Source organism: Rhinolophus hipposideros (assembly GCF_964194185.1).
Source record: "Rhinolophus hipposideros genome assembly, chromosome: 5".
NCBI lineage: Eukaryota > Metazoa > Chordata > Mammalia > Chiroptera > Rhinolophidae > Rhinolophus > Rhinolophus hipposideros.
Genome location: NC_138051.1, coordinates 4789332 through 4815693, shown reverse-complemented (window position 1 = coordinate 4815693; position 26362 = coordinate 4789332). Strand labels below are relative to the sequence as shown.

At 35.5% G+C, this 26362-nt stretch overlaps 1 protein-coding gene across 3 annotated transcripts in view; it reads right to left on the bottom strand.

The window, feature by feature from the left end:
- The window catches only part of MYO9A (myosin IXA), a 262019-nt gene that overhangs the window by 97445 nt on the left and 138212 nt on the right, over positions 1–26362 (bottom strand). For all 3 annotated transcript variants that reach the window (XM_081050331.1, XM_081050332.1, XM_081050333.1), the window contains exons 15-16: positions 21991–22110; positions 4250–4325 (exon numbers count right to left, since the gene is read on the bottom strand). In XM_081050331.1, coding sequence (XP_080906457.1) covers positions 4250–4325; positions 21991–22110 — 196 coding nt within the window. The remainder of the gene's footprint in view (positions 1–4249; positions 4326–21990; positions 22111–26362) is intronic.

The following is a 26362-nucleotide window of genomic DNA, read 5'->3' as shown; positions in this document are numbered from 1 at the left end:
CATGTAGTCAGAGAAGATGCCTGATATGATTTCAATTTTCTTAAATTTATTGACACTTGTTTTGTAGTCTAATATATGGTCTATTTTAGAAAATGTCCACTTGAAAAGAACGCATATTCTGTTGCTCTAGGGTAAAATGCTCTAAAAATATCAATTAAATCCATCTTGTCTATTGTATTATTTAAGACCAGTGTCTCCTTGTTGATTTTCTGTCTAGAGGATCTATCCATTGGTGTCAATGGAGTGTTACAGTCCCCTACTATGATTCTATTACTGTTAATCTCTGCCTTTATGTCAGTTAATATTTACTTTATATATTTAGGTGCTCCTATGTTGGGTGCATAGATGTTTATTAGGGTTATGTCCTCTTATTGGATGGATCCCTTTATCATTATGTAATGTCTTTTGTCTCTTATTATGGTCTTCATTTTAAAGTAATTTTTCCGATATAAATATTGCTACCCCAGCCTTTTTCTCATTTCCATTTGCATGAAATACCTTTTTCCATCCCTTTACTTTCAATCTATGTGTGTCTTTTGATCTGAGGTGGATCTCTTATAGACAGCATATGTATGGATCTTGTTTTGTTATCCACTCAACTACCCTATGTCTTTTGATTGGACTATTTAATCTATTTACATTTAAAGTGATGGATAGCTACATAGTTATTGCCATTTTATTATTCACATTTTTTATCTTCTTTTGTTTGTCTGTTTCCCCTGTTCTTCTTAAAGAAGTTACCTTGTACCTTTAACATTTCTTGTAATACTGGCTTGGTGGTAATGAATTCCTTCAGCTTTTTCTTGTCGGGGAAGCTCTTTATCTCTCCTTCGATATTTAATGATAGCCTTCCTGGGTACAGTAGTCTTGGTCGTAGGCCCTTGTGTTTCATCACTTGGAATATTTCCTGCCAATCCCTTCTGGCTTGCAAAATTTCTGTTGAGAAATCAGCTGACAGGTCTTGAGGATCTCCCTTGTAAGTAACTAATTGTCTTTCTCTTGCTCCTTCTAAGATTCTGCCTTTATGTTTAAACTTTGGCATTTTAATTATGATGTGTCTTGGTGTGGGCCTCTTTGGGTTCTTCTTTTCTGGGACTCTGCACGTCCTGGTCTTGTATGTCTATTTCTTTCCCCAGGTTAGGAAAGTGTTCTATCATTTTTTCAATTAGGATTTCAATCCCTTGCTCCCTCTCATCTCCTCATACTATGTTGTGAATGTTGTTATGCTTGATATCCCAGAGGCCCCTTAAACTATCTTCATTTTTTTTAAATTCTTTTTTCTTTTTGTTGTTCTGATTGGGTGTTTTCTGCTACCTTGTCTTCTGAATTGCTGATTTGATTCTCTGCTTCATCTAATTTGCTGATTCCTTCTAGTGTATTCTTCACTTCAGTTATCAGTCTTTATTTCTGACTGGTTCTTTTTATGGTTTCTATGTCCTACTTTATGCCCACTATCTCTGTGTTGAAGTTCTCACTAAGGTCCTTAAGAATTCTTATAACCAGTGTTTTAAACTATCTCTGGTAGGTTGGTTGCCTCCATTTTGTTTAGTTCTTTTTCTGGAGTTTTCTCCCGCTCTTTTATTTGGAATATGTCTCTTTGTTTCCTCACTCTGGCTGCCTTCCTGTGTCTGCTTCTCTGTAGTAGGCAGATCTCCCACATCTCTCAGTCTTTGCAGGGTGGCCTTATGTAGTAGGTGCCCTGTGGGGTCCAGTGGTGCAGTCTCCCTGATCACCTGTGCGTGTGTTCCACAACTGTCCCTTGTGTGTTGTGTGCACTCTCTTTTTGTAGTTGAGCCTTAATTGCTTTTGGCTTGTCAGTGGGTGGGATTAACTCTCAGGCTGACTGGCTGTAAGGATTGGCTATGCCCACAGTACATTGTGGGGTTTATGCTATGTGGGGGCTGACCCCTCAGAGGGAAACAATTTAGATATACAGATATTTGGAATTCACCAAATAAATGGTGGGTCCCCAATAAATTACAAAATATGTCTCTAACCTAAATATTATTTGACTGTTATCTGTGTATCCCGTGATTTATTCTATCTTTCTTGATGGATGCTCTTAGGAACCTTAAGGTACCATATCCAGGCTGAAACTTTCATTCCCCGTCCAACATTGCAAAACTGTTGCTGCTCCTATACTCCCTATCTAAGTACTAAACCAGAAATCTAGAAACCATCCTTAATTATTCCCTCTCTTCACCCAATGTATTCTAAAAAATTTTTATAGATCCATTCTCACTCTCTCCCCTCTCCCACTACTCCCCTCATCTCCTTTCCCTCTTGCTCCTCCTCTCCCTCTCTCTGAAAGAAAGGCATACCAGAATTACAATCACAGATTAAGAAGATAAGCTTGGCCAAGAACAAATTTTGGTATCTCCCAAACCAGCTCTCTTCCTCCTACATGCTATGGTAAGGTCTAGAACAAAACAGGTAAGTTATACTAATATTTTATATTAGGTTAACAGGAAGAGTCCCAGCATTAGAATGTCAGGCTCATTGGTGGTGAAGTAGAAGATTAGAAGTCAAAGAAAAAAACTGGCTGTGCCACAGAAAAGGAGACCTATCAATGCAATGGTAGGGAAGACAGAGAACCTCTGTGTGCACTTAAAAATCTTTGTACCAGTAGGTTGTTTCAATGAAATGATGACCTAAGTATTTGTTTCAGATTTTCAAGAGTTAGGTATTTCAGAGTCTCCCTTAACTTAGCATATTGCTACTAAGATTGAAGGCATACACAATGTCTTTTTTCTGTGTATACTCATTCCTCATACATATTAGCTCACAGTTATATATTTATTGTATAATCATAAAAATTGGTTGCATAAAATAGAGATGACCCAATATATATTTCTTACAAACTCTGAATCCTCATGAAATAAGGTGAGAGACACATAGAATCTCTCTTAATTTAGGTTCACAGCAATGTATACCCACCAACACCACCCATTCCAAGCCATTATCTCTTCCCAGAACTATTAGTCTCCCTGTATCCAGTCTTGTGCCTCACCAAATCATTCTCCATAAATCAACCAGAGAGATTCTTCTGAAATGTCAGTCAGTTCCCTGCTTAAAAGCATTAAATCACTCCTGTTACCCTGATGATGAAGTCCAATCTTTCTAATATGGCTAATAAAGCCCTATATGAACTGGCCTATGACTATTTGTTTCTTTCTAGAGTCAACTCTTACCACTTTTTTCTTCATACTCACATTCTTCTAATGTTTTTGTATCAGGCTCTCTAGAAAGAGCTCTGTTTTTGTCCCTGGACCTTCAGACACGTTGCTCCTGTGCCTGGACTGCATCACCCCCACCTTCACAGGATTCACTGTTCTCTCAGACAAGTCTAAAACATTTGTTTTTCTGAAAAAACCATTCTGATGCATCTGCCCCGTTGGACTCCCTTTATTGTGATGGTCCGGAACCAAACCCACAGGGTATGTCTGTACTGTCAATAGACTTAATTGAAGGTACACAGGTCACCAGATTAATGATAAATTTGTTCTTGGGTAAAATTTAATATGCAAATATGGCTGTGGATTTCATCATTAGTCAAGTTATCGTTAAGAAAACAAAATGCATACACTATAAAGATAGCAAATAGTTCAATCTGTTGGCACTTGAATTCTTTATTAAAAGTGGTTAAAAGGTAAGCTCTCATTATCACATTCATCAAGAAAAGGTAGTCAAAGGTTTGATGGGAATCAAACTACTTAATTATTACTTACCAGTAAGATTGCTCCACAGAAAGCAGAATAATTTGCAAAAGAACATAAAATGCAAGAAGGTTCTCAGAAATTAAAACAGATGCACTCATTTTAAATTATTTTGTTTTTCATTGTATAACCATTTTACCAGAGGCAATCTTAGATAATTTAGTCCTAATAATTTTGTTAATTCTAACGTTATTAACTTATTACACCATTTATAAAAGATTTAAGAAATAAAAAGCAAACTATGCCTGCTTTTCTTCATATTTTTAAAGCCACAAAGGTATTGGGGTCAAATATATGGTGGTGGAAGGAGAACTGACTCTAGGTGGTTGAGCACACAATTGTGTCTATACTGTGATATAGAGATGACGTATTATAGAATTGTACACTTGAAACCTATGTTTTACTAACCATTGTCACTCCAATAAATTTAATTTTTAAAAAGTATTAATAAGTAATTCTTATCTAATCTAATTAATAAGTATTCTAGTTATTTCTTCTATACTTCCTTGAAAACATAAACCAAACATACTTACTGTTGGTGTTTTTCATTTAGAGTATTCATGCCCTGGAGATCAGAAAGAGGAGTCCTGGGACTTTTCCGGGTTATACCTAGCATATAAAAAGCAGAAATTTTCAAATCAATGCTAAGAGAAACTAAACATGAAACAATATTCCTAAGAACAAATGAAATTAATGTGCTTTGACAGTAAATATGACTATGTCAGAAATGTCTAAATGATATGAACCAAGTCCTATGACTACAACTTACAAATCTGACTTAGACAACAATGAACCAAACTAGGGAATTTAATAATAAATTCTTTTATTACTTCTCTAATTTAAACATTATCAGGAAATACAAGGGTAACTAGGCTGAAAGTCTCAAAGCATACAAGCTCATTTCTTATTTTAATATTTAAAAAATTCCTAACGATTTCTTTGCATCCTTTTTCAGCTGACATGGACTATAGATTTTAAAGATCAATTAATCTTACATATAAAACCACTGAGAATCAAAGATGACAAAGTGCTTCCTTAAGAATTACCAACATAAGGCTATCGATTTTCATAATGTACACATGCACAAAGACATTTACTATAGATAAGAAACACTGGAAAGGAAGCAAAAGTATCTCTATTCAAGATAACAATCAATTCCATTTCGATACAATTGCAATACACAATAAGAAAATAAAATTAAGAAAACAATTCCATTAATAGTAACATTAAAGTAACATAAAAGGAATAAGTTTAACAAAAAAGTATGAAATGCCTATACTGTAAACTACATAATTAAAAGAAATTAAAGAATATCTAAATAAATGGAATGTCATCCATGATCATGGACTGGAAAACTTAATAGTATCAAGAGGGCAATTCTTTCCAAAGTGATCTATAGATCTATGCAATCTCTACTAAAATTGTAACTACGTTTTTTTGCAAAACTGAATAAACTGATCCTATGATGCAAGGGACACAGAATAACCAAAACAACATTTAAAAATAAGAATGGTAGGAGAACTCTCACTTCCTAAATTCAAAACTTGCTACAAAGAAATTAACTCAGACAATATGGTACCGACATAACAACAGAAAAAGAAACCGATGGAAAGGAACTCAGAGTAAAGAAATAAACATTCACATTTATGTTCAACTGAATTGTGATAAGGGTGCTAAGACAATTCAATAAAAAAAGCATAATCTTTTCAATAAATAGTTCTGGGAAAATTAGACATCCACATACAAAAGAATAAAATTGAATCAAAAATCAAAATTTAAGTGTAAAACGTATAAAACTCTTAAAACAAAACAAAGGAGTAAATCTTTCTAACATTGGATTAGGCCATAGTTACTTAGATATGACACTAAAAGGACAAGCAACCAAAGAAAAAAATGGATAAACTGAACATCACCACAATTTAAAACTTTCATGCTTCAAAGGACACTATATCAAGAAGTGAAAAAACAATACACAATACACAGAATGGTAGAAAATGATTGCAAATTAAGTATATGATAAGAAACTTGAATCCAAATATAAAAAGAACTCTTGCAATTGAAAAATAAAGTCAATCAAATTTAAAAATGAACAAAGGATTATACATTTTGAACCAAAGAACAACCATTTTTCCAAAGATATGCAAACTGTGAATAAGCCCATAAGATGCTAAACATTATTAGTCATCAGAGAAATGAAAATCAAACTACAATGAGATACCAGCTCACACCCACTAGGATAACTATAATAAAAAGAACAGTAAGCGTTGGCAACGACATGGAAAAATTGGAACCTTTCATACAATGCTGAATATGAAATGATATGGTCACCCTGTAAAATTGTCTACCTAGCAGTTGATCAAAAATTAAACATAGTTACTATAGGACCCATCAATTCCTCTAAGCATATACCTAAAAGAATTGAAGACACGTATCCACACCAACATAAAAACTGTTATTGGAAATATATGGCTTGGGATCCACAAACTGAGTTAGAACTTTAAAGAACTTTGTTTTCCTATATATCTGATATTTTTTCATTTTATGTACTCAGTTACTAAGTCAAGAACACAACAATCATCAATATTTATGCCCTCAATCAGGTAGCACTGAAATACACCAAACAACTACTAACAGAACTAAAAGGAAAGATTGACCAAAACACAATTATACTAGGGGACTTAAATACATCTTTGACAGCTATAGATACATCATCCAAACAGAAAATAAATAAAGAAATAGCAGCCCTAAATGATACATTAGATGAAATGGACATAATTGACATATATAGAGCACTTCATCCTAAAACATCAGACTATACATTCTTTTCGAGTGTACACAGAACATTCTCAAGGATAGATCGTATATTGGGACATAAAATCAGCCTCAGCAAATTTAAGAAGATTGAAATCATACCAAGCATATTCTCTGATCAGAAGTCTTTGAAATTGGATATCAACTGCAAAAACAAAGCAGGATAAAACACAAATAGATGGAGATTAAACAACATTCTTTTAAAGAACGACTGGGTCAAAGAAGAAATTAGAGGAGAGATTAAAAGATACATAGAAACAAATGACAATGAAAATACAACCTACCAAAATTTTTGGGATACAGCAAAAGCAATTTTAAAAGGGAAATTTACATCATTACAGGCCAATCCCAAGAAACAAGAAAAATCCCAAATAACCTCATGTTAAACCTTAAAGAACTAGAAAAAGAAGAACAAGTGAAACCCAAGGTAAGCAGAAGAAAGGAAGTAACAAAAATCAGAGCAGAACTAAATGAAATAGAGAACAAAAAGACAATAGAAAAAACTAACGTGACAAAGAGCTGGTTCTCTAAAAAGATTAACAAAATTGACAAACTCTTGGCTAGACTCACTAAAATAAATAGAGAGAAGGCACTAATTAACAAAATCAGAAATGAAAAAGGGGAAGTTATAACGGACACAACAGAAATACAAAGGATAAACCAAGAATACTACAAAGGACTATATGCCACCAAATTCAATAACCTAGAAGAAATGGACAAGTTCTTAGAAACATATAGCCTTCCAAGGCTGAACCATGAAGAACTGGAAAATCTAAACAGACCGATCATCAGGAACGAAATTGAATTAGTCATCCAAAACCTTCCCAAAAGCAAAAGTCCGGGACCAGATAGCTGCACTAGTGAATTCTACCAAACCCTCAAAGAGGATCTAATACCAATCCTGCTCAAACTCTTCCAAAAAATTGAAGAGATAGTACTCACTAACTCATTTTATGAGGCCAATATTACCCTGATACCAAAACCTGGTAAGGACAACACACAAAAAAGAAAACTACAGACCAATATCTCTGATGAATACAGATGTAAAAATCGTAAACAAAATTCTAGCAAATCGAATACAACAAGGCATTAAAAAGATTATTCATCACGACCCAGTGGAGTTCATCCCTGGAGCACAAGGATGGTTCAACATCTGCAAATCCATCAATGTGATACATCACATCAACAAAATAAAGGACAAAAATCATATGATTATATCAACTGATGCAGAAAAAGCATTTGACAAGATACAACATCCATTTATGATTAAAACACTTAATAAAACAGGTATAGAAGGAAAATACCTTAACATAATAAAGGCCATATATGACAAGCCCTCAGCTAATCTCATAATTAATGATGAAAATCTGAAGCCCTTTGCTCTACGTTCAGGAACAGAAAAGGCCTATCCTCTATCACCTCTGCTTTTCAACATAGTGTTGGAAGTCCTTGCCAGAGCAATCAGGCAAGAGAAAGAAATAAAAGGCATCCAAATTGGGAATGAAAAAGTTAAATTATCACTCTTTGCAGATGCTATATATAGAAAACCCTAAAGACTCCACCAAAAAGCTATTAGAAACAATCAACCAATACTGTAAAGTTGCTGGCTACAAAATCAACGTACAAAAGTCCATTGCATTCCTATATACTAACAATGAAATATCAGAAAAAGAAATACAAGAAACAATTCCTTCTGCAATTGCAGGAAAAAGAATAAAATACCTAGGAATAAATAAACTTAACCAAGGATGTGAAGGACCTATATGCTATAAACTATAAGACATTTTTGAAAGAAATTCAAGAAGACACGAAGAAATGGAAAGACATTCCGTGCACATGGATTGGAAGAATCAACGTAGTTAAAATGGCCATATTACCCAAAGCAATATACAGATTTAATGCAATCCCCATCAAAATCCCAATGGCATTTTTTAAAGAAATAGAACAAAAAATCATCAGATTTGTTTGGAACCACAAAAGACCCGAATAGCCAAAGCAATCTTAAGAAAAAAGAACAATACTGGAGGTATTCCACTCCCTGACTTTAGCTTGTACTACAGAACTACAATAATCAAAACAACATGGTATTGGCAGAAAAAGACACATAGACCAATGGAATAGAATTGAGAACCCAGAAATAAAACCACATAAATATGCACAGACAATTTTTGACAAAAAAGCTAAAAACATACAATGGAGGAAAGACAGCCGCTTCAATAAATGGTGCTGGCAGAATTGGAAAGCCACATGCAAAAGAATGAAACTGGACTGCTATCTGTCACCATGTACCAAAATTAATTCAAAATGGATCAAAGACTTAAGCATAAAACCTGACACAATAAACTGCATAGAAGAAAACATAGGTACTAAACTTATGGACCTTGGGTTCACAGAGCATTTTATGAATTTGACTCCCAAAGGCAATGGAAGTAAAAGCTGAAATGAACGAATGGGACTGTATCAAACTTAAAAGCTTCTGCACAGAAAAAGAAACCATCGACAAAATAAAGAGGCAACCAACTGAATGGGAGAAGATTTTTGCAAACAGTGCCTCGGATAAGGGGCTAATATCCAAAATATACAAGGAACTCATGAAACTCAACAACAAAAAAACCACCCAAGTGAAAAATGGGCAGAGGACCTGAAGAGACATTTCTCTAAAGAGTATATACAAAAGGCAAATAGACATATGAAAAAATGCTAAACATCACTAACAATCAGAGAAATGCAAATAAAAACCACAACGAGATATCACCTCACCCCAGTCAGAATGGCTATCATCAACAAGACAAATAGTAACAAGTGTTGGAAAGGCTGTGGAGAAAAAGGAACCCTCATACACTGTTGGTGGGAATGCAGACTGGTGCAGCCATTATGGAAGGCAGTGTGGAAGTTCCTCAAAAAATTACGAATAGAGGGGCCGGCCCGGTGGCTCAGGCGGTTAGAGCGCCATGCTCCTAACTCCGAAGGCTTCCAGTTCGATTCCCACATGGGCCAGTGGGCTCTCAACCACAAGACTGCTAGTGCAATTCCTCGAGTCCCGCAAGGGATGGTGGGCCCCGCTTCCTGCAACTAAGATTGAACATGGCACCTTGAGCTGAGCTGCCACTGAGCTCCCAGATGGCTCAGTTGGTTGGAGCACGTTCTCTCAACCACAAGGTTGCCAGTTCGACTCCCGTAAGGGATAGTGGGCTGCGCCCCCTGCAACTAGCAACAGGCAACTGGACCTTGAGCTGAGCTGCGCCCTCCAGAACTAACTGAAATGACAACTTGAAGCTAAACTAAGATTGAAAGGACAACAACTTGACTTGGAGAAAAAAAAAAGTCCTGGAAGTATACATTTCCTCAATAAAGTCCTGTTCTCATTCCCCAATAAAATCTTTAAAAAAAAAAATTACGAATAGAATGACCATATGACCCAGCAATCCCTCTCCTGGGTATCTACCCAAAAAATCTGAAAACATTTATACATAAAGACACGTGTGCTCCAGTGTTCATTGCAGCTTTGTAGTGGTCAAGACATGGAAACAACCATAATGTCCTTCGATAGATGAATGGATAAAGAAGTTGTGGTACATATACACAATGGCATACTATTAGGCGGTAAGAAAAGATGATATAGGAACATTTGTGACAACATGGATGGATCTTGAGAGTATAATGCTAAGCGAAATAAGTCAGACAGAAAAAGCAGAGAACCATATGATATCACTGATATCTGGTATATAAACCAAAAAAAAAAACAAAAGAATAAGACAAACAAATGAGAAACAAAAACTCGTAGAAACAGACAATAGTTTAGTGGTTACCAGAAGGTAAGCGGGGGGAGGAGGGGTGGTAGATGAGGGTAAAGGGGATCAAATATATGATGACGGAAGGAGAACTGACTCTGGGTAGTGAACACACAATGGGATTTATAGATGATGTAATACAGAATTGTACACCTGAAATCTATGTCATTTTACTAACAATTGTCATCCCAATAAATTTATTTTAAAAAAAAAAAAGCCCTAAGGAATAGTATAGTGAACACTTTCAAGTAATCACACAGGTTAGAAAATGAAACCTGGTGCACCTCTTTGACCCCATTCCAATAGCATTAAATCCCAACATTTCCTACTTGTTTGAATTCTCATAAAAGGAATTTAAAATAGCTGTCATTCTGCTCAATGATTTAACATGGTTTTACTGAATTAACAAACAGGAAATTTCAGGAATGAAATGGAAACTGTCAAAAGGAACCACATGGATATTCTGGTACTAAAACCTGAAATTTTATGAAATGAAAAATTCATTCTATTGGTTTAAGAAGAGACTTGAAACAGCATAAGGAATTTGAAATTAGATAGATAAAAATTATCCGATCTAAAAAACAAAAAGCAAAAATAAAAACGAACAGAGTATGAGGAATCTGAGACAATATCAAATATCCTAAGAAGATGCAACTCGTGTCTAGGAAAGAAAAGAGAAATTGCAGCAGAAAATTGATTTGAAAAAACACTGGTCTAAAATTTCCTAAATTTAATTAAAAACAGGTCCAAAAGGTACAGTAAATCCCAAACACAATAAATATTCAGGTACATCACAAATTGCTGAAAACCAAAGAATAAAGAGAAAATCTTGAAACAGAGATTGGAAAAAAAGATGATTTCAATATGAAAAAATGACAATAGGATATCTCAGTTTATCATCACAAATAATGTAGGAAAGAAGAAAATGGAACAACATCCTTAAAGGCCAAAAGTTTGATAGTTCCTAATTATGTTAAACATAATTAGTGACTACTCTGTTATACAATAACTTCACTGATAAGTTTTGACTAACTTCACTGATAAGTTTTACCCAAGGAATTACAGTATAGGTACACAGGGCAGCTTCCAAGTCAAGATGGCAGAAGAGGTAAAAGCTGTGCTTGCCTCCTCTCACAACCACAACAAAATCAGAACTACAGAACAAACATCACTGCAAATTGCCTGAACTCTAGCTGAACAGAAGTCCTATAACTAAGGACATACAGAAGAAGTCACCTCAAGATTAACAGAATGTGTGGCGACACAGAATGCGCTGGTCCCACAACCATGCGTGGCGTTTAAAAGTCGGGAGGGATAGCTCGGCTGCAGAGGGCACCCTGCGTTATGAGCGGTCCCAGCCCCACACCAGGTTCCCCAGTCTGGGGAGAGAGATCCCCAGAACTTCTGGATATGAAAACCAGGAGAGATTGCAGCTGAGTGAGAGAAAGGGATACTGGAATCCCAGGCGTTCCTTTTTAAAGGGCCCACACAGAGACTTACTCACTTATGGACTCACTCATTCTAAGCTCCAGCACTGGGGCAGCAGCTGCAAAGGTGCTAGGGACATACAGAGAGGAACTGAATTCTCTGGGCTCAGGACAAGGGCTGGAGCGACAGCTTTCTCCCAGACCAAAGTGCTGGCAGGAAACACTGTCCCTTTGTTGAGCCTTCCCCCATCCCAAAGTGCACACGGCAGCAGGCATCATATCTGAGTCTCCATCAACCCGGCTAACACCCTTCGCCCCATCCTAGTGATTGAGACCCTGACCCAACCAATTTTAGGACGCACGGAAGCTGCTTCTACTGGCATTTCCATACAAATGGCCTGTCCTGGCTCGTGGTGTGGCAGGCACAAGAGCCCTACTAAAGGGAATCCTGCTCTAGAGGATCAGGCCCTGCACACCAACTTCTCCAGTCACAGCCATTCCTCACATGTCACTCATGTATTTGGTGGCAAGCCTTAGTACTTGTTGACTAGTGACTTCAGTGGGATTTTTTAATCGGGCTACTCACAAATGGCAGTTTTCTACTTTTAGAGAGAGTGATCAGAGTGGGAGCTAACAAGCAAGACATTACCTAAGATGGACAAAGTGCAGTCTTTCATAATTTAGTTTCAGAAATGACATACTATTACTCCTGCCATGTCCTATAGACCACACAGACCAACACTCGTAAAATGTGAGAGGAGACTGTACAAGGTTGTGAATACCAGAAGACGTGGATAATGAGAATATCCAAGAGGCTGGATGCCACAGATGTATCAATGGAATTTATAAAGTTCACTTTGAGTATTCATGGCTAGAATATTACAATTTAATTTCATATATTTACCTGCTATCCTGTGAGACTGTTATATTCACTTTTTAGATCAAAGAGCATTTTTTAAACTTCTTAGCACTTTCTATATAGATGATCGTGCTGTCTACATTTTCCTTTTCAATCTATGTACCTTTTATTTCTTTTCCTTGCCTTATTCCACTGTCTATGACCTTTAGTACAATGTTAAATTGAGTGGCAAAACAGACATCTTTACCTTGTTCTCAGTATCAAAGAAATATTCAGTCTTTCACCATTCAGTGTGAAGTCTGCTGTAGGCTTTTCATGTGTATCCTCTGTAAAGTTGAAAGGGTAGCCTTCTGTTCCTAGGCTGCTAAAAGTTTTTAAATAGGAATGGGTATAGAATTGTGACAAATTCTCTTCATCCATCTACTGAGATAATCTTAGGTTTTTTCCTTTGTTACATGGTTAAAATGATGAGTTATATTGATTGATTTCCTATTATCAAACCAACCTTTCATTCCTGGAATAAATTCCACTTAGCCTTCATGTATTATCCTTTAATATATATTCCTGAATTCAGTGTGCTTTTATTCAAGATTTCTACATCTATTATCGTGAGGTATGTTGGTCTGTAGTTTTCCTATACTGTTTTTGTCTGGTTTTGGTATTTGAGTAACAATACTGACCTCATGATATGATTTGTACAGTGTTCCTTCTCTATTTTCTGAAAAAGTTGAGAAGAACTGGTATTATTCCTTTCTTAACTTTTTCTTAAATAAAATTTACTATTGAAGCTATCTGGGCCTGAACTTTTTTTGTGTTTACATGTGGGAAGATTTTACTTATGAATCCAATTATCGTTAAAAGACATAGGGCTAATCAGATTTTCGATTGTTCCTTGGATCCATTTAGATGACTTGTTGACATGTGATGAATTTATCCATTTCATCTAGGTTGAATTTATTAGCATAAATATTCATAATTTCTCTGCAAATTTTTGATGTCTGTACTATATGTAACTGTGTCTACTCTTTCATTCCAGATAATAGTATTTGCTCTTCACTCATGTTTCTTGATCGGAATGGCTAGAACTGAACAGTCCGATTTGGCAGCCACTAGCTGTATGTGGTTATTCAAATTTAAATTGATTTAATTAAACGTTCAGTTTTAAATTGAAAAATAGAATTTCAGGTGCTTAACAGACACATGTGACTAATGGCTAGTTTTGGACAACATAGTTGGAGAAAATTTTCATCTTCACAGAAAGTGCTATTGAACAGTGCTAGGCTCAAACTTTACCAATTTCATTGCTCTTTTCGAAAAACCAACTTTTGGTTTCCATTGATTTTTCTCTACTGTTGATTTGCTTTCTAGTCACTGATTTTAGTTCTTATCATTTACTTCCTTCTAGTTGTTTTGGGCCTAACATGCTCTTCTTGTTGTAGCTTCATAAAGTGAAAGCTTAGATCATTCATTTTTGACCTATTCTTTTCTAATATAAAGATTTAAAGCCATCAATTTACTTCCAAGCACTTCTTTAGTTGGATTACACATGTTGTAATATGTTGTTTCCATTATCATTCAGATCAAAATAGTTTCAAGTTGCCCTTATGAATCTTTCTTTAACTCGAGTTATTTATACATGCTGTTTATTTTCCAAATACATAAGGATTTCCCAGATAACTTTCTATTACTAATTTCTATTTTACTTTAAATAGAAATACTTTAAATTTCAATCATTTGTGTGACCATAGTATTGCCTGAGGTCAGGGACATGAAGGCAGGCACTGTCAGCAAGGTAGGAGTTAGGTGTACCAAGCCCACAGCCCTTTTCTAACAATTGCTGATCCTTCATCTTTTTCATGCACATCACAATCTCCACTGTCCGAAGACTAGAATGAAGGTCAAAAGTATGAGTTCAAACTAAAATGAAGTTCTTCTATTCTCTTTCTCTTCCTCCTACCACCTTATTCCTTCTCCTTTCTAGGATTCCTAGCCTTTGCAGAAGTGGGACTGCAGCTCATACTCCCACAAACTCCAATTTCTCCCCACTCCTCTAATTTCCTTCCTGCCAAATCTCAGAGAATAGTCACCACAGAGAGCTGGAAGCACTAGAAAAGGAGGAAGAGCCAAAATACCTTATATGCCTTAATCTTAAAGTTTACACTGTCTGCCACATTCTATTTATTAGAAGTAAGTCACCATGTACATGCAGCACATGCATTTTGAATGGAGGAGTATCAAAGAATTTGTGGATACATTTTAAATCAGTAAAACAATGTAATAATTTTTACCTTAAATAGTCATATATCTTTTTTAAATAAAGAGAAGAAAATGTGTACAGTAATTTGTTTTTATGCATATTTATTGTTTCTGGTTTCTTTATTCCTTCCAATAATTCACGGATCAGCAAACCAGAGTCCATGGGCATCAGCAAACTAGAGTCCACTACCTGTTTTTGTATGGCCTGTGAACTAAAAATGTTTTTTACAGTTTTAAATGCTTCAGGAAAAAACAAAAAAAGTCAATGCAATAATATTTTTGTGACATGTGAAAATTACATGCTATTTAAATTTCAGTGTGCATAATAAAGTTTTCCTGGAATAAAGTTTGCCTGGAAAACAGCCATGCCCATTTGTTTATGTATTATTTATGGCTCTATGGCTACAGAGACCACCTAACCCACAAAGCCTAAAATGTTTACTATCTAACCCTCTGCAGAAAATGTTTGCCAACTTCTATTATATATCCAGGCTACCATCTGGTGTCATTTCCCTTTAGCCTAAAGAACTTCCATTATCATTTCTATATATTATGGCGACAAATTCTCTCCTTCTGTTTATCTGAAAACATCTTTATTTTGCCTTCATTTTTTTTAAGGATACTGTTGCTAACTGATAACTGGACACATTGTAGCAACGCTGGATTCTGTTGTGTTCTTCTGGAAACTGTTGCTATTTCTTCTAACAGATAGTTAACTTGTCTGGTCCCAAACTACAAATACAGAAATTTTGCCTGAAAGTTGTTTTTGGTTTTGGGGTTTTGTTTTGTTTTGCTTTTGTTTTTGTTTTAAGTATGATTTTTGCATATCTTTCAGCCTCCACTGCTTTAATGAGAAGTCAGGTGTTAATCACATCATTATTCCCCTGTATTTAATGTACTATATTTTCTCTTAGCTGCTTTCAAGATTTCCTCTTTATCTCTGACATTTAGCAATTTGCCCATAAGTTGTGGTTTTCTTTTGTATTAACATTTATCCTACTTGGAGGTCACTGAACTTAGATTTGTAAGCTATTTATTTTAATCAAACATGAAAGCTTTCAGCCACTATTTCTTTAAATATTCTTCTGTCTCTTTCTGTCTCTTCTCTATTTATGGGATTCCAAGGCAGTAAGTATCAGATTTTTCCCCACAGGAGCTATGCACAGACTCAAAAAGGCCTCAGTCACAAAAGCAACAAACTTGCAAATGTCGCCTATTGCAGTTTGGTCTTTCAAAGGTTATCGACTATTTAGTGTGCAGTGTTTTTTTTTGACAACGCTCCTACAGTCAGTCTTTCCTGAATACTGACAGCAGACAGCCAAGTATGGCACAATTCATACACTTAACTTTGGGTTTAGTCATCTGGCAGCTAGCTCTCTCAGTTCCATGATTTTCCTTCTAAATTCCAAGCTGCTTGCCAGTAACTCAACTTTGTCCTGTGGCACCTCAGGTCAGTACGGTTATGATTTTCTGTCTTTGGAGCTATGGAGTTGGAAACTACCTTGTGCAAAAAGCCACACATTCACAATTCTTACCCACTACTTTACTGAAAGAATGATTCTCCTCTGGTTTCTCCTTCTTTTTGGTCTTTTCGTCTTCTTGGGTCCTTTTCCAGTGCTTTCAAATCATTTATTTTTAAATTTTTCCAGGTTTTATCACTGTTACCTGAGGGAGGAGTCATTCACATCACCAATTCACCACTACCTAAAGCTGGTAGTCCACAGATTTTTTAAAAACAATCTCCTGAACTTGAATTTATAATTTGATATATTATAAATTTCTAATTATTTAGCACTATAGTGGAAAATGGAATAAACTACCTAAAATAATGGAAAAGTTACAACTTCCACAAATGTAGAAATAAATTGCCATGTGAACACAGATAAATGTACAATTTCCTCATGCAGCCTATGCTAAAATTGGTACCTTCCTATTCTAGATCCATATATATATACCAAGCTGGGATACAATCAAGCTTAGGGTTGTCATGAAAATCAACAAAGCAAATAAATCACTTGCAACTATTTAAAAATTAAAAAGAACTACTTTAATTGCCCCCAAAAGATTTCTAGGCTGTTTTAAACAATGTCTCATATTCTAATTAAAAGATTTAGAAAAGGAAGATAGATAATTGGAACAAGGACTTGTGATATATCTTTTAGAAATAATAGCAATACACAATAGAATACTATTCTGCCATAAGAAAAGATGAAATAGTGCCATTTGCGACAACAGAGATGGATATTGAGATTATTATGCAAAGCAAAGTAAGTCAGACAGAAAAGGTCTAGAACCATATGATTTCATTGATATGTGGGATATAAACTGAAAGCAACAAAGGAACAAGACAAACAAATAAAGAAACAAAAACTCAGACACAGACTATTGTGGTTACCAGAGGAGAAGGGGGAAAAGGGGTGGTAGATGAGGATAAATGGGATCAAATATATAGAAGGAAAACTAACTCCGGATGGTGAAAACATAATGTGATATGTAGATGTATTACAGAATTGTACACCTGAAACCTATGTAACTTTACTAACTATTGTCACCCCAATAAACTAATTTAAAAAATAAATGTAAGTTTTAAGAGGGAAATTTATATCATTACAGGCCTATCTCAAGAAACAAGAAAAATCCCAAATAAATAATCTCATGTTACACCTTAAAAAACTAGAAAAAGAAGAACAAGCGAAACCCAAGGTCAGCAGAAGAAAGGAAATAACAAAAATCAGAGCAGAACTAAATGAAATAGAGAACAAAAAGACAATAGAAAAAATTAATGTGACAAAAAGCTGGTTCTTTGAAAAGATTAACAAAATCGACAAACCCTTGGCTAGACTCACTAAGATAAAAAGAGAGAAGACACTAATTAACAAAATCAGAAATGAAAAAGGGGAAGTTATCACGGACACCACAGAAATACAAAGGATTATCCAAGAATACTATGAAGGACTATATGCCACCAAATTTAATAACTTAGAAGAAATGGACAAGTTCTTAGAAACATATAGCCTTCCAAGGCTGAATCATGAAGAACTGGAAAATCTTAACAGGCCGATCACCAGTAAGGAAATTGAATCAGTCATCAAAAACCTTCCCAAAATCAAAAGTCCTGGACCAGATGGCTTCACCAGTGAATTCTACCAAACCTTCAAAGAGGATCTAATACCAATCCTGCTCAAACTCTTCCAAAAAATTGAAGAAGAGTCAGTACTCCCTAACTCATTTTATGAGGCCAACATTACCCTGATACCAAAACCTGGTAAGGACAACACAAAAAAAGAAAACTACAGACCTATATCTCTGATGAATACAGATGCTAAAATCCTAAACAAAATTCTAGCAAATCGAATACAACAATGCATTAAAAAGATTATTCATCACGACCAAGTGGGGTTCATCCCCGGGGCACAAGGATGGTTCAACATTCGCAAATCCATCAATGTGATACATCACATAAACAAAATAAAGGACAAAAATCATATGATTCTATCAATTGATGCAGAAAAAGCATTTGATAAGATACAACATCCATTTATGATTAAAACACTTACTAAAATTGGTATAGAAGGAAAATACCTCAACATAATAAAGGCCATATACGACAAGCCCTCAGCTAATCTCATAATTAATGGTGAAAAGCTGAAGCCCTTTGCTCTACGTTCAGGAACACGACAAGGTTGTCCCCTATCACCTCTGCTTTTCAACATAGTGTTGGAAGTCCTCGCCAGAGCTATCAGGCAAGAGAAAGAAATAAAAGGCATCCAAATTGGGAAGGAAGAAGTTAAATTGTCACTCTTTGCAGATGACATGATGCTATATATAGAAAACCCTAAAGACTCCACCAAAAAGCTATTAGAAACAATCAATGAATACAGTAAAGTTGCTGGCTACAAAATCAACGTACAAAAGTCCACTGCTTTCCTATATACCAACAATGAAATCTCAGAAAAAGAGATAGAAAAAACAATTCCTTTTGCAATTGCAGCAAAAAGAATAAAATACCTAGGAATAAACTTAACCAAAGATGTGAAGGATTTATATGCTGAAAACTATAAGACATTTTTGAAAGAAATTGAAGAAGACACAAAGAAATGGAAAGACATTCCGTGCTCATGGATTGGAAGAATCAACATAGTTAAAATGGCCATATTACCCAAAGCCATATACAGATTTAATGCAATCCCCATTAAAATCCCAATGGCATTTTTTAAAGAAATAGAACAAAAAATCATCAGATTTGTTTGGAACCACAAAAGACCCCGAATAGCCAAAGCAATATTAAAAAAAAAGAACAATACTGGAGGTATCACACTCCCTGATTTTTCCTTGTACTACAGGGCTACAATAATCAAAACAGCTTGGTATTGGCGGAAAAACAGACACATAGACCAATGGAATAGAATTGAGAACCCAGAAATAAAACCACATAAATATGGACAGATAATTTTTGACAAAGAAGCTAAAAACATACAATGGAGGAAAGACAGCCTCTTCAATAAATGGTGCTGGCAGAATTGGATAGCTACGTGCAAAAGAATGAAACTGGACTGCTATCTGTCACCATGTACCAAAATTAATTCAAAATGGATCAAAGACTTAAGCATAAGACCTGACACAATAAACTGCATTGAAGAAAACATAGGTACTAAACTTATGGACCTTGGGTTCAAAGAGCATTTTATGAATTTGACTCCAAAGGCAATGGAAGTAAAAACTAAAATAAACAAATGGGATTATATGAAACTGAAAAGCTTCTGCACAGCAAAAGAAACTATTGACAAAATAATGAGGCAACCAACTGAATGGGAGAAGATTTTCGCAAACAGTTCCTCTGATAAGGGGCTAATATCCAAAATATACAAGGAACTCATGAAACTCAACAACAAAAAAACAAACAACCCAATTGAAAAATGGACAGAGGACCTGAAGAGACATTTCTCCAAAGAGGATATACAAATGGCAAATAGACATATGAAAAAATGCTCAACATCGCTAATCATCAGAGAAATGCAAATGAAAACCACAATGAGATATCACCTCACCCCAGTCAGAATGGCTTTCATCAACAAAACAAATAGTAACAAGTGTTGGAGAGGCTGTGGAGAAAAAGGAACTCTCATACACTGTTGGTGGGAATGCAGACTGGTGCAGCCGCTATGGAAGGCAGTGTGGAGGTTCCTCAAGAAATTACGAATAGAATTACCATATGACCCAGCAATCGCTCTCCTGGGTATCTACCCCAAAAATATAAAAGCATTTCTCTATAGAGACACGTGTACGCCAATGTTCATTGCAGCTTCGTTTACGGTGGCCAAGACATGGAAACAACCAAAATGTCCTTCGATAGATGAATGGATAAAGAAGTTGTGGTACATATACACAATGGAATACTATTCGGCTTAAGGAAAGATGATATAGGAGCATTTGTGACAACATGGATGGATCTCGAGAGAATAATGCTAAGTGAAATAAGTCAGACAGAAAAAGCAGAGAACCCTATGATTTCACTGATATGTGGTATATAAACCAAAAAGAACAAGACAAACAGATGAGAAACAAAAACTCATAGACACAGACAATAATTTAGTGGTTACCAGAGGGTAAGGGGGTGGGGGGTGGGTGATGAGGGTAAAGGGGATCAAATATATGGTGATGGAAGGAGAACTGACTCTGGGTGGTGAACACACAATGGGATTTATAGACGATGTAATACAGAATTGTACACCTGAAATCTATGTAAATTTACTAACAATTGTCACCCCAATAAAATTAATTTAAAAATAAATAAATAAATAAATAAATAAATAAATGTAATAATATATATCGATAACAAAAGATGAAGAAAAACACCAACGATCATCATTGTTGGTATGTTAGATACTGTATCTAAGCATACATAGAAAATGAAACCTTTAAAATTCTTTATCATTAAAAAAATAATAAAATAGAAATAACAGCAACAATTAAGTGTAACATTTAAGGATGTCTTTTTTGAATGAAATACTTACCTGTTCTTTCTAAAATGAGAAAATATTTTAAATAATATTTTTCAATATGCATTCCACATTTTCTTATACTACGACAGCAAAAGTAAAAAGAACTGAAGAAAAAACCCACAACATTTGCTTTTAGGAATTGTACTCATATTCACTGATAATTGGATACTAAAATTTCATGGAATTTCAATCACAGAACTGTGAAATTAGCAAAGTATCATCTGTAGTGATCTGTAAAAGCTGAGAAAATCATATGTAAGTAATTTAGGTCCATTATGTTCAAATTTCTGAATTAGGCTTCAAGTACTCTATAGTATCTATCCCTTTATTCTCCCTATAGCAACAGCCAAATAACTGTAATCCCACAACAAGCAAAAGAACCCATTTTCATGCAGAATGAGTATAACATACAAAAGAGGAGGAAATGGAGACCAAGGGCATCTTTTTACACTTATTTTTAAAAAAACACCCACTATGATTCTATCATTTTTCCTTAGGCCAAAATACTAACATTGTGGCTTTGCTCTAAATAGAACATAGGAAAGTCTGATAGGAGGACTGCATGTAATCAAATCAAGTGATTTACCAATGATACACAAAAGTAACACTGCTGATGTTGAAATTCAAGCATAAGCAAACATAAAAATCAGCCAGCGTTAGAAAGGGCAGAGGAAATTTTTGGCAGTGTTGGATATATTAATCATCTTGATTATAGTGATTTCGTAAGTCTATATATATGTACAAACTTACCAAACTCTATGCTTATGCTTTTGCATGCAATTTAGTTTTCAATAAAGCTTTTTTAAAAATCAGCAAGAAAAAAAAATCATTATTCATTTTTACCTATCACTAGGCTACTTTAAAGCCAAAAATGAAAACCAGTTCAGAGTCTGTAACCAAGTATAATTAACAACTCAAGGATCACAGGCAAATAGTCATCTAAGTTAAAAGAACAGGTGTATCAACTTTTTCAAGACAAAATGAAAATATCCTGAGCTCGACTGGGCAAAGGATTACAGAGGTCACACTGCCTATGCAATTATGTCCCACCCAGGTGTAGAATGCGCCTGGTTTCCATTTCCAAAGGGATATGTGATGACACAGAGTTTTCAGAATTTGCAGCCTTACTGTACTTCTCTTCCTTGCACCTCTGCAGAATCTCTAAGCTCCTCTGGTGGACTGGGTGTTGGAGAAAGCTAACACTATCCATACTTTTCAAAATTGCACATGGCGCTGTATCATCATGTCCTTAGGAAGCAAAAGAAAAACAAAAAATGGAGAAAAGAGAAAGACATTATATAAGCCCAAACCAATAGAGAATCAAGGACAATGCTGCCAACTATCTTAGGAGTACATAAAAATATATCAAGTAATAGGGGTTAAATGTGAATGATTTTTCCATATAATTTGAGGAAATTACACAACAATAACAGGAAAAATATAAAGGTCCTTTTCAGGTATTCAAAATATCCTCTTCAGTACTCCAAGTGTTATGAGTTAGTTAACACCATACTAAAAATTTATCATTTAAAATACTAGGGTTTTGTACGGTTTAGTAGGTTTGTTTGTTTTAATGGAAGCATGTTTATCAGGTCTGAAATATAATTAGCATATAGTTGGCAACAATGCGAGGAACACTGATGAACCCCAAAGAGAAATTTACCCAAAACAATTTACCAAAAGTTAAATAATTCTTTCACAAATCTTGCAATTAACAACACTTGCAGGAATTTCAACAAGTGTGTCAATGTTGAAAGAGTAGAAGAAAACACCACAGAGCAGGAAAACCCAGCAGAACTTCTGTGTTTATAAATCTAAAAACAAAGCTAAAAAATCTGTACCTCACCACCACTTCTTAGTAAAGTGAGACAGAATCAGCTACTGGTGGGAAAGGGAAGAGAGTACTTTCAAGTAAGGACCAAAGCCCCAGATTAGTGCGACTGAAACAGTAATCACTCAAGCAGTAAAAGGGGGCAGGGGACACAACCATAAATATTAGCAATACAATAAATGGATTTAAAAGAGAATATATAGGTCTTCCAGGTTTAGGGGGACTTGAGTATCATTTACTCAGAGACATCTCTAGAGTTAGGACATTAAGTTCAAATTTATGTACATTTGCCTTTAAAAAACAAAGTGAATAGTTAACAATAGAGGCAAATTAAGCCACACACAAACAATGAACTAAGGATCTATTGGTGCGTATTTATTGTATAATTAGAAATGAGATACTATCTATGAATAGTTCTCAATGTAGACTTTTTAAAAAGTTAAACAGAGGCAGAGTAATTCAGAGGTTTACAAAGCATCGTTTAGTCTAACTATAATATCTTAAAACTGGATATCTATATCCAGAGAATAGGCATCTATACTTTAGCTATAGGAGATGGAATCCTATGATCCCATAACATCAAATAATAATATACATATAAATACCAGGCTTTTTAAAATAAAATGAATTTGAAAAATATTTCACATCCAATAATAAAAATATAAGCTAAAGCTAAAAAAACACTGTCTCTTTTGCCTAATATGAAGAGCCCATATATTTACAGTTGTAAATGTTCAATGTTTCAGAAAGAAATAACTATTACCAAGTTACATGTCATTTCTTAGTCGAAAAATACCCCAGTAAAAATATTCTATTCTCACTATATCAATAATCCCCACTTTAGTGGGTTGTTTGGAAAGAATGTTTACTCAGACTAGCCTTCACTTAGCTGAGGGAGGTATCAGTTGAGGGGGACCATTTGAGAAAAAAATACCTGGGTGAGTTCTACACACACTCCATCCAAATCGTAATTTTAAAAAGTTATCACCAGACTTTCATTCCCTTCAACAGCTAACTTAACAATCTGCTAGTCAGAAGTATGATTATGGTATTCAAGTTTTATATAAAATTTCAGAACATTAAATATACTAAATTATCTAGTTTTAAGAAATCACTCAACGCTACCACAGCCACTGTACCCTATTTTCTATTTTATGGAATAAATTGTGGCAATGCCATTCAGGTATGGGTAATTTTGTATCTGTGACTGTTTTGTGTCTCATCATTATGCCTTGTTTTTGTTTTTTGGTTTTTTAATTTCCACTCTGTTCTTTCATGCTGCTTTCTATGCCTTCTTCTAACTGGTTTAAACATTATTTTACAGACTACAATATTATACTACTTCCAAACCTTAAAGTGATATTCCTTTCATTTCCTTTGTGTACTAACTTCTTGTCAAGGTGGTTTGATTTCCAGGGGAGTTTATAAATACATTTTCAGTAGGGGTTATTTTCTAAGAAGTTTCACAAAGTCTTAAAAGAGGTTTATTTAGTGTTTGCTTATGCTAGTTCCTGGTCTGAGTTTGATCAGTTCGTAACTTGAGATTATACACAAAACACACAGCATAAATTCAGACCCATATTTATGCACGATGAAGATGTGGGGCACTGATTTTTTTTAAAGGTAACTTTTTTAAAAACCTTATCTAAGGCTTAACACATACTGCTATGGTATTTCCCTGAAAATAAGTCCACGTCTCATATTAATTTTTGCTCCAAAAGACGCAGTAGGGCTTATTTTCAGGGGATGTCTTATTTTTTCACGTACAACAATCTACATTTATTCATGTACAACAATCTACATTTATTCATTTGTTCATGTACAAAAATCTACATTTTATTCAAACACAGTCATGTCATCATCTTCTGGAAAATCGTCATAACCCTCCAAATCCCGAATTCCGGCTTGAATTTCTTGCGACTCCATTTCCTGTAGAACCACTGGCCCCGAAATCTCATGTCCAGCAACAGAGCTCTCCTTAAATGAGCACTTCTTGCCCATGTAGCTCGTAGTGCACTGGCAACACAGCTGTCAGTGATTTTATCCCATGAAGTCTTCACCCGAGTCACAGCCTCTTGCAGGCTAGGCTTCACAAAGTTTCCAAGCTGATTTCTTTCCATTTTATTTTCAATGTAGTCATTGATTTCCATGCACAAATGGTCCTTGAATGGCTTATTTATTGCCATATCAAGAGTCTGGAGATAGGCAGTCATTCCTGCGGGAATCATTATTTGATCTATTATTCTCTCTGCAAGGCAGTTCTTCATGTCTTCAGCGCACTCAGTGCTGGCTGAATCCCAGACTAGCAGACCTCTTTGGACACCTTGAAAAACAAGTGGAGGCATTAAATCAACCCACTTCCTTAGAACTGCTTGTGTGTACCAGGCTTCACACAAACACACTGCTTGTGTGTTCGGTTTCAAGAACATAAATGCCTGAAATACATTCAACCTTATCTTTCTTGCCCTTAGTGATGATTAGAGGTGGGGCTTTCTTTCCATCCAGACGAACTGCCAAAATACAGGTAACACGTGCACATTCGTAACCAGTGGAGGGAATGTAGATTGAGAAGGCACCCCTCTGATCAATTTTCATTTGAGATCCTTGGCCCATAAACACTCAGTTTCATCCTGGAGAAGTTGGAGAGTTGGTATTTAGAAAAGTCGATGCCTGCCTGATCACTGCACTGTACACCTGAAGCTGAACAATAATGAATGCCAACTATAATCTTACATATGTATATGTATATACTTAGAAGAAGCAGAGCACAGCATTAGGAATAGAGACAGTGGAAATGTAATGGCTGTGTGTGATGTCAGAGGGGTAGTGGATGGGGGGAGGGGAGGTTCACACAATGTGAGGGATATAAACGATAAACGTCTAAGTATTACTTTGTCTTGTGCACTTGGAACTAATAAAAAAAAACAAAAAAAGAAAAGTCAATGCCATCAACAAAGGACTTGAATGCAAGTGCACGTTTAATAACTTCAGTATCTTCTGGCTTGAACAGTGTTGTCGACCTTAGAGATAGTTCGTATCGCTGAAGGAAGCCATCCAGCCAGTACTGTGATACTTTGAATTCTTCTGAGGATATTTCTAACTGTGGTGCCATTGCAAGGGCAAATACTTGAATATCAGCCCTGCGCACAACCAAAGCCTTTGCACTCCTGTCGGCAATCCATTCACAGATGATGTCTTCCAGCTCAGGAAATAATGGTTGCCGACATGATCCACACTTGCGCTTCTTAGCATTTCCCTCGTCCACCTGCTGACTGAGGTTATAGTACTCTGCTTGCCATCTTCGGACTATTCGGAGATCCAACTTCTTCTCTGCAGAAAGCCGTAAGATTCTTGCCCCAGGAGTCCTCCACGATTCCTTTCTTGTACTCGACAGAGTAGCTCTTTCTTTTTGCACTCATCTTGTCTGGGGGTCAAAATATTATTCCCTTTAAATCTACCACTAAATCAAGTGTTAACTGAAGACTTACGAGACAGGAGTGGCAACAAAAATGACGATAGTTAAGAACGATGGTCCACACAAAAGCAACAAAAAATTGCAGGCACCAAAATTCAGAAAACGTTTATTTATTTCACACAAGTGCATTAAGTACGTCATTACAACACATGACGTACTGAATTATGAACATTCATATTAGACAAAACCACGTC